General features: G+C 35.5%; 2 protein-coding genes across 2 annotated transcripts in view; both read right to left on the bottom strand.

Moving 5' to 3' along the window:
• Nucleotides 1-2,999: 2,999 nt before the first annotated feature.
• On the bottom strand, nt 3,000-5,876 carry LOC127972180 (P2Y purinoceptor 14-like). The gene is made up of 2 exons (XM_052575514.1): nt 5,805-5,876; nt 3,000-4,572 (listed from the first exon to the last, which is right to left on the bottom strand). The coding sequence occupies exon 2, from the start codon at nt 4,562-4,564 to the stop codon at nt 3,563-3,565; it is 1,002 nt and encodes a 333-aa protein (XP_052431474.1). The 5' UTR covers nt 4,565-4,572; nt 5,805-5,876; the 3' UTR covers nt 3,000-3,562.
• A 137-nt stretch (nt 5,877-6,013) lies between these two features.
• Nucleotides 6,014-10,348, bottom strand: part of LOC127972220 (P2Y purinoceptor 14) — a 6,335-nt gene continuing 2,000 nt past the window's right edge. The window contains exon 3 of the mRNA XM_052575564.1: nt 6,014-9,617. Coding sequence (XP_052431524.1) covers nt 9,017-9,617 — 601 coding nt within the window. The 3' untranslated portion in view covers nt 6,014-9,016. The remainder of the gene's footprint in view (nt 9,618-10,348) is intronic.

Below are 10,348 nucleotides of genomic sequence, written 5' to 3' on the forward strand. Positions count from 1 at the left end.
TTTTATTAATGAAAAATGTTGCAAAGTCGTCAGCTATTAGAGATGAAGCAGGAGGGGGAGGACAAAGAAGTGAGGAAAATGTTTTAAAAAGCATACGAGAGTTAGATGAATTGTTAATTTTGTTATGGTAGTATGTCACTTTAGCAGAGGAGACATTAGCAGAGAAAGAAGATAGGAGTGACTGATACACAATAAGGTCAGTAGTATTTTTGGACTTGCACCACACCCTTTCAGAAGCTCTAAGCTTAGAACGGTGTTCACGTAGAACATCAGATAACCAAGGGGTAGAAGGGGTGTTACGGGCTGGCCTGGAAGATAAGGGGCAAACAGTGTCTAAACAAGATGTAAGAGTGGAGCAGAAAGTATCAGTAGCACTGCTCGCGTCCAAAGATGCAAACAGTTTAGGGGAAGGAAGTTAAGATGAAACCATTGCAGATAGCTGGCAGGGTGAAAGTGTGCGTAGGTTAAGTCGAAAGATGACATGTGGAGGGGTAAGTGATGTGTCAGGGACCATGTTGAGGTTAAGAGTGAGGAGGAAGTGATCCAACATGTGCAGTGGAGTAACCAGAACATGATTAGTAGAGCAGTGTCGTGTATAAATAAGGTCCAGTTGGTTGCCTGATTTGTGAGTAGCAGTAGTTGACACTAGGTACACTCGGGGAGTACCATCCTCAGAAAAGGTTGAGAGCAACACATCTAATTCATCCAAAAAGTTACCCAGTGGTCCTGGGGGTTGATAGACAACTACAAAATGTATTTTAAAAGGGTAGGTAACAGTAACTGAATGAGATTCAAAGGAGCTGTTGATACCCAAAGATGGTAAAGGATTAAATTTCCAATCATAAGAGATGAGCAGACCAGTACCTCCACCTCTTCCAGTCAAACGGGGGGAGTGGGAAAATGAGAAATTATTGGAGAGTGCTGCAGGTGTAGCAGTGTCCTCTGGTTTGATCCATGCCTCTATTATATATGTATATATATATATATATATATATATATATATATATATATATATATATATATATATATATATATATTTATATATATATATATATATATATATATATATTATTTTTATTATTATTATTATTTTTTTTATTTTATTTTTTTAAGTAGAGGCTTTAAGGGGCAGCTGTGGCCAAATGGTTAGAGAGTTGGACTTGTAACCCGAAAGTCGCAGCAAGGAACTGGAACCCCAAGTTGTTCCCCGGGCGCTGGATATAGATGCCCACTGCTCCGGGTGTGTATTCACGGTGTGTTCGCTACTCACTGCTGCATGTTTGCACTTGGATGGGTTAAATGCAGACCCCCAATTCTGAGTATGGGTTACCAAATTTGGCAAATGTCATGACTTTCACATTGATCTTTATTTTGGTGTATTGCATATTCAAATATTTATACAGCAAAAAATGCTGTAGGCCATCAAATTTTGGTGAAGATCATCAAAATCGCTGGCAGTGGCTGGCAACTTAAAAAAAAAAATGCTGTCGGGGAAAGAGTAAATACACTGTACATACTAATGGCTGTGCAGATACACTGCGTCCCAGCTAACATAATTTTGTTATAAGAATGTTCTCCAAATATTCGCTTTTGGTTCTGGGAACATAAAAAATGTCCAGGTTAGAGGATCGTTTTTAAAAGTTATGACATTCTTTCAACTTAATTTTGATTTAAAATTTCAACATTCTAGCTATGTTAATTTGTAACATTCAAAGAAAATAAAAATACCCAGTTTCCTTAATGTTAGTAGAATGTTATTTAAAGGTTAGCAAGATCCTGAAAAATTATCTCAATCATTCAAACACCTGTCGTGAACAAGCACTGAAAGCAAGAGTAATAAGAACACAAACTACAACTTTCTTCAGCCATAGCCTTAGATAAACTGAAGATAAAAGACATTAAATCTCACAAGATATGTTTAAACAACTCTAAATCAGCTAAATCAGACACAATCAGACAGTCAAACAGACAACATTTTTAAGCATACTACATGCAGATTATATATATATATATATATATATATATATATATATATATATATATATATACAAGTAAATACATATGTATGTGAATGTAGAACGTGTGTGTACAGTTTTATATATCCTGGTGGAACTTAAACCTGAATACACAGACTCATGGGGACTCATGGTGAGGACCTAAACTGAGTTCCCCATGACAAAACCGTGATTGGTAGGTTTAGGTGTAGGGTTGATGTAGGGTAATAGAAAATACAGTTTGTACAGTATAAAAACCATTATGCTTATGGAGAGTCCCTACAAAGATAGCTGACCAGACATGTGTGAGAAAGCGTGAGAGAGAAAGACTTGACATGAATGTAGTTGAAAGGTGAATATATGTGTGAGAAACTAGAAAAATACATACATGAAAATGTATTTGAAAATGATTTATGGGCTGTATGGCCCCATGCAGAGTAAAACCAATAGATATGGTTTCAATACTAACCAAATGTTATAGCTAAACACATCCTGTCTCTCCAGAGCCAATAGGCATCACAGTTGTGGTGGGGGGAACATAAACATTCTTTGCAATGATGCTGAGGCTTACCATGTAAACAACAGAAGTGTGAAATGTGTGGGATTCTGCTAAATGTGATTTTAAAGGAACAGATCAACCAAAATGTCAAATTGTTCCAAACTTGTATAAAGATTTTTTGCACTGTTTAAAATTTTTAAAGATTTTTTTGGCAGTTTTTTTCAATTTAATATAAGGTGATATTCATCATAATCTTGCCCTCTGCCTTTGAAATAAATTGTAAAATGTGTATAAACTACAATTAACAGCACTGATCTCATGTCCAAATATAATCATGCCAGACCTCCTATAATGATGCCGTCATCTTCTAATGAGGCCATATTTGGTTTTAAGAACTCCATGCTGAAATATTTTCTGTGAATTAAAGAATTATGTTTCGGAATGTTATGTAGTCATATGGTCTTATAATGTTGCTTCTTTGTCATTTTGGAGATTGACACTCTCAGTTCTCTTTCACTTTTATGTCTTCAGTGTCACCATTTTATTCCATAGAAGAAAGTACACAAACATCTATGGTTCTATGATGGACCTTTAACATCCTCATAATATGTATATTACACAAATGGTTCTTTATAGAGGAATTTAAAAATACATTTTCTTCACAATGAGAAAGTTGCTTCTTTTTAGAACTGTTCATTAAAATTTTCATCAGGGAACCAAAAATGATTCTTCAATGGCATAGCTGCGAAAACAGCAGTAATATTTATTTTTAAGAGTAAAAGATTTTAAATGAGATGAAGATAAGAAAATTATGTCAGAATTTTTATTTATAGTCCACTCTCCAGTTAAGCGTTGACTTTTCTTCAGGAAACTGTTTTAAAAGCTGTGGCTGACATGACTTGGTGGGGTTTTTTGGAAAACACCACTTTGTTGTGACCTTCTTCCGCTCCATCTCTTTATGCTGCGTTTTCACATGCAAGAAAACCACAGCTAGGTATGTGGTTTCAAATCAAAATATCTTTTCCATCTTGCAAATGACTAATGCTCGTTTTGCTTTTTTGCTCGATCATTACAGATTGCTGATACTGAGCCCAGTGCCTATTGAAGGCCGCCTGTTTTCGTGGTTTACAGATGACATCTTCTGCAAAAGTGACTCTCTGAATGTCCTGCACATGAAAAAGTAGATGATAGGATCCAGACACACATTGAGGGCAGACAGGAAGAGTGTAGCTTCTTTTAATTGGAAGAGAATGAAGCGGTTGAAGGCACTAAAGTCATCCTTGTGGCTTTGGCTAAGCGTGTAGGGCACGCGACAAACGTGGTACGGAACAAAGCAGAAGACAAAAACAGCCAGCAAGCTAAAGATGCTTCGATTTGACCGCTGTCTCGCCATGCTGCTGTCCTGCTGAACCCGTTTGTAGGAGCGGTAAACATGACAAGCAATGGAGGTGTAGCAAAACACCATCAACAGGAATGCCACCCAGAAGACTCCAACGTTGAAGTGGGCTGAAATTTCGTGCCAGCGCCGACCCAGTTCGCTCTTCAGGGCCATGCAGGAGAAAACTTTAGGCATGGGCTGGTTGGTTAATATGGCATTCGGCAGCATGAAGAACATCATGATGCCCCAAGTTAGCAGCGCAAGAGCCTTCGCTACTGAAACACGCTGCAGAAAAGAAGACACTTCAGAGGTACTGCGTATGATTTTAAAGTAGCGTTCCAAGCTGATGAGGCTCATGAAGGTTATTCCTGTGTACATGCTGAGGTAGAAAAGCACAGCTGTGTAACGGCAAACTATCAGCTTCAACTGCAAACCGCCATAACCGAGGTCGCCCACTACACGCCACGGGTAGGTAAACAACATCAGAACATCTGCCACCACCATGTTTTTTAGGTAAACTACTAAGGCTGATGAGGTGGGAACCCTGAAGAAGATCCAAGCGGCGAGTCCGTTGAGAATGAAGGCACAAGCGCAGATGATGGTGTAGAGCACAGGCAGAACCTGATGTGTGAACACACTGCTGACATTCGTGCTGTTTTTTGGTTCCATCTGTGTAGTGTTGATGCAGTCCATATCTAAAACTGAAAATAAAATTATTTATTTAGCTGTTGATATCAGGAAATATTGTTTTTTTTTGCTGATGTTCACTTTCATGAAAAACCTATATCTTTGTATAGTCCTTGCACTTTTTATGCTTTTGTTTCTACTTACTTTGTTACCTACCTTATTACTGACAAAACTCTGACAATACCAATTTTGCGAAAAAAGAAAAAGAAAATCCACTTTAGCTCACTTTAAAAAGTTTTTTATGGAATTTATATACGTTAAAACAGTTAACTTGAATGTAATGTTTTCAAACTCTTAATTACATGTAATTGCCATAACATGAAAATATTTTATAGTTTAAATTTATAATAAATGCATTTAAATTACATTTAAAGTGCTTTTTGACTTTTTATGTAATTTTATAATTAATTCTGTTGTCTAAAATATGGTGAAGTGTACAACCAAGTGTTCTGACAAACATTTATGGTAAATTAGAAGAGACGTTTCAATAGAAATTAGAGCAAGATATGTGTTATATATTTAAATATACTTTTATTACACATTTGTAAAAATGTAATTTATGCATTTAGCAGACGCTTTTATCCAAAGTGACTTACAGTGCATTCAGGCTATCAATTTTTACATATCATGTGTTCCCGGTGAATCAAACCCCCAACCTTGCACTTGCTTGCTTGCTAAAGCAGTGCTCTACCAGTTGAGCTACAGGAACACTAAAAACATAACACTATTTGTAAAGTTTCAGTTGCATTTTGTACCTCTCAAATAATTACACTTCAAATGTGAATAACAGAATAACACACTAAAGTGAAAATTATAATTACTTAGATTAAAATGTGCATACTTTAAAATAAAACTTTTGACATGATTATAAAGTGCACTTAAGTATTTTAGTAATATTATCTATCTTTAGTAATAATATAATATTACAAGTAGTATAAACTTTTACAATTTTAAATATACTACAGGTGCAAATTCGGTGCATCAAAATATAGTCTCCAACATTCTGTTAAATATCTGTTTGTTTTCATGTTTTGATATTTCCATTTAAACTACCGCATTTATTTTCATATATGCTGCCTATATTTCGGACCATTACCGTTTGAATGTCTTTAGAAATAGCATGGTGCTATTTGTAGCACAACTGTCAATCCCTCAAAGTGTCTTTATCTCATATCCTGATATATATATATATATATAAAAAAGGATAACATTATTTTAAAAATTTCCATGATAAGAAGAAACTTACTTGAAGAGTTAAGCCAGCTTGTATCATCACACAGAATAAGAAGAAGTGATATGGGATGCGCCTCACATGATATTTCAGAGGAAGGGGGTGTTGACTTTGATACAGGAACTAAAGAGTGGCCGGGTTTGTCTCGTGGGTAAACACTTGCTCAGCACTGCAGGAGTTTCCTACCACTCATGTCTGTACACAAACAGCTTTGTACTCCCTGGGCTCCAGCATAACCCACAGGACAATGTGATTGCTCTTTCATTGCTCATTGGAGTCAAAGGTGCCCCAGTTGTGTTTCAATAAAACATTCATATACATACAATTACACAGAAGAATGAATTAACAGATATTCTATGATTGAATTATTATATATATTATATAAGGAATATAATTTTAAATTTTATTCAGCAAGATTTCAATACATTGATAAAAGTGATGTGTACAAGATGTACAATAGCATATCTGATTTTAACATAAGGTGCCATATACTAATGCAAAATAGCTACTTTTTTTTACTGTAAACACTAACTCAAAGTAACTTTAAATTAAAAAACCTTGCAAATCAGTTTTGCAAATACATTCAAATCCAATAAATGTACAGTATTAACCCCTTTTTAGGCACCTCCTTTTTTGGCATGGAGACAGAAATGACATACCCAAAATAAAAAGGTTTCTGCTCATGATTCTTTCTGACTAGATACATATTCAACATATGTTCACAAAGCTGACACTTTAAAGTTTACTGTTCAGGAATCAGAATCACTCAGACTGTTATGATAATAGGGATATATAAGCTCAAACATAAAAACAAAAATAAAAATATTAAAAACATATTTTTTAAATGTATTTAAAAAATGTGTTGATGTAAGATATGAGTTTAGAAATAGAGTGTAGCTAAAGCCACAAGTCTTTCAAAACTTCATTAGAAATTTCATAATCTAATCTGTAAAACTGTGAATTTTATTAAATATTTTCTAAGGCCATGTCATGTGTGTTTTTTAGAGAAGGCAAATCAGATTGATTTATGGCCCTTGCCATCCCTGTAAGATCTCACATGTAAACTCTTCTGTGAATTTTGTATGTGTGTTGGCTTTGCAAAACTCCCCGATTCGTTGTATTGTTCTCACCAAACGAGTCTTTCACACCTCCGCCAGGTACGACACATTATCCGCATTATTCTTTTATCATTATTCTTTTGTTTTTATTCCACCTTTATTAGCCTTTATTGTGGTTTTTCAGGCTTTACAAAGCAACAAAGCAGCGATCTCACTTCAGTCTCTCTTTGCATTTAGCCCTTATTTATCAAAAGTCTTAATATAAAAATACAACAAAACATTTTCTTACGACATTGACGTGAATTATTGAGACAAAATGCATTATGAAGAAGAAAAGCACCTGCTATTAGTAGCATCGGAGCTAACGTTAGCATCAAGCTACATCAGACAATTTATGAAATTATTAGTACTTTTATACAAAACTCACTTTAAACCCCGATCGAGTGTTTATAATAACTTCCTTTAGCGATCAGGGGTGGAATTTGGTCGTTTACTATTGTAAAAATATGCTATTTGTAGCCTTTTTCATCGCTGCACAAGTTAGCATTTCCCATGTACATTTTTTTTGTATATTTTATAAAATGCCCCAGATCTCAAGAAAATCTCATACCAAGCTTTTCTATCGTAATCGCGGGTTTATTATTCGGATATTTCGTGTATACAGAGGTGTTTCAGTGTTGTTGTGAGCAGATATGAACCAGGAACTGTTCACGAACCATGTGACACGATCTGACGCTGTCTGGTTTTGGGACTGTCAGATTGACAACCCAAAGGTCCAATCAGAGTCTGTCTGGGTCACATCTCGAGCACACGGAAGCAAACAAACAGAGACGGCTCTGGCAGAGGCTATTTATCATCAGATCGCGTAAATCCGTGGAAAATGAATAGAAATGACGATTCTGTCTGAAGAAATATGAAGTAAACATCAGTAAATATATCCATATATCTCCGCAGATATGCATCTTTGGTCTAAAAATCCTTATTGATGCTGTTCAGTGAGTCTATGTGAACACAAATAAACCGCTGCTGACGTGACTGAATATGAGTGAGTGGTGAATTTCTATTCAAAATGGGGCATAATACGGATTTATTATTTTGCACTCCTGACATAAATCACTAAATATCTGTCACTGCAACAATGTTTTATCAAAATATTGGTCAAATATCGAAGCTAGAGTCTTTAAACTTTCAATTGATGCACAGTTTGTCCAGATGTAGTAAGACAGTGATGTTTAATGTGCTGTGAAAGTGAAACAATAATAAACTGGGGCCGTCGGCGATGTTTGCACGTAAAGGGGTTTTAAAAGAAAAGAACACAAACATTTACAAACATAAACACCTGATAAAAATTACCAGTTGTCTAAAGGGTTTTCCTAGTTTATTATTATTATTATCTTTGTCAGATATTTCTGTCTGAGGTTTCTGTGGGAGTGCAAAGCGGATATAAACATGGATGTTGTTTTTATCAAGCACGGTTTAAGCTAGTTTCCTCTCTCACCCCATGCTGAGATTTGTGGAATATATAGGCAATAAAAATGAAGCATCATAATACAGTTTTTGTGTGTGTGTGTGTTGTTGTTGTTGTAATTATTATTTGTTCAATAACGAAGAACGTTTAATTAAAGATAAATGTAAAAAATACATATATTTCTATGTCACTAATTAAATTGATCATGAGAACCCTTTTTGGAGATGTTCTTGCTTCTGTTAATGCACCAGATGCTCTTTGGTTCATTCTCAAAATACACTGAAGCATGTGATCACACAGTTCTTAGGAGATACATATATGAATACATATATTCTTTTCTATTCTGATTGGTGCTGCTAGTGGTGAGGAAATGTAATTTACTCACCATCAAGTTTTTACAAACCTTGTAGGAGTTTCCCTTTTCTGCTGAACACTGTAGAAGATTTTTTTTTTCCTTTTTAAAGAATGTGGGTAACCAAACAGTTACTGGTCCCCACTGACTTTCTGAGTATTTCCCCCCATAGAAGTCAATGGCTATGACAAACTGTTTGGTTATACACATTTTTCAAAATATCTTCAATTCTGTATTGATGAAGAAAGAAACCCATGTAGGTTTGGAGCATCATGAGAGTGACTAAATTACAGAAGTTTCATTTTTGGTAAACTATCCCTTTTAATTCAACTGACTAGAGCTCTTTTTCTCATTTGGATTTGCAAAATCTTTGAAGGTTAAGCTGTGCTCTGAAGGTCTTGCAAAAGACAAAGTAAATAAGTGGATCCAAGCAGGCATTCAGTACTGTGAGCAGGACAGTCACCTCCTTCAAGATGTAGAAAACCTGTTCTGCTTTGCAGTCTTGCAGCAGGGGTTTAATGAACACGTACGGCAGTCTCACCAGATGATATGGTACAAAACACACGCCGAAAACCACCATCAGAACTTGCATGTTACGCTTTGACTTCCTGAGCTTAGCGTTACCAGGCTGATTTGGCATTGTGTGCTGAGCTTGACGAAGCCTCTGTACATTCAAACAGTAGAACAGAATCAGGGAGACCAGCACAAACAAAAACACTGAAAAGCTAATGATCTGCAAGGCCAAATAGATCTGTCTGAGAAAGCTGTTATGAAAGCTGTCACAGTCGAAACCACTGTGGGGAGAAGTTTGTTTATCAATGCTGAGAAAAACAGCAGTGTAGACACAATTTGAGAACAGCAGGATGGCCCAGGTCACGATGCAGATGTAGCGTGTCGAACGGACTGTTTGCAGCGTGTGACTCTCCAGTGGCCGTACAATCTTCATGTACCTGAAACAAAAGAGCAGTGAATCGTAGAATACAGAGAAATTCTATTTCATATAGAAGAAAGCAATGCTGTTTGTGTCTCTGTGACTTGCTACTGATCATTTCATTATACTTTCTTTATCCAAAGCATCTAATATTACATTTAAGGTATACAGTCCATCTCATTTAGCTCAAATATATGTTAAAGGGCTGCCATTCAATAAACATGAAAACAAAGTAACATGGGTTACTTATTGAAAAAGTAACTCAGATATTTTTTTGTGAATTATAAAGTAATGCATAACTTTATTAGCTACTTGAAAAAAAGTAATAGGGTTACATATCTTGCATTACTTGTGATGCATTACCCCAATGGCAATAACGTCTTCAAAACATCCAGTAGTGTGGGCTTTCCAGGTAAGTGTATTATCCATGTTATATTTTCGACAGAAATAGATGTTGTGATATTCAAATGATGTGAATTTGAAAACAGATGGATCGTAATTCGTAAATTAATAATTACTTATGTTTTAGCCAACAAATATTCAGTGAAGTGACTGATGCCTATGTGTTGTATTAATGTTTTTAGTTGTAATAGTTTTTGACTAATGTGATAGCGTGCATGAGGGATGCACTATGATTGATTTTTGTTTATAAAATTTGTTGAAGTTATTTTAAATTATTTTTGCACAGTTCATTATGCTTTTTTTACAGAATGAGCATTAAGTTATTTCATGGCATAAATATTTACGTCA

Source organism: Carassius gibelio, chromosome B15 (genome assembly GCF_023724105.1).
Source record: "Carassius gibelio isolate Cgi1373 ecotype wild population from Czech Republic chromosome B15, carGib1.2-hapl.c, whole genome shotgun sequence".
Lineage (NCBI taxonomy): Eukaryota > Metazoa > Chordata > Actinopteri > Cypriniformes > Cyprinidae > Carassius > Carassius gibelio.

Bases quoted from the DNA above. Each gene is read 5' to 3' on its own strand.
- LOC127972180 (XM_052575514.1), bottom strand. From the start codon at position 4,564: ATGGACTGCATCAACACTACACAGATGGAACCAAAAAACAGCACGAAT.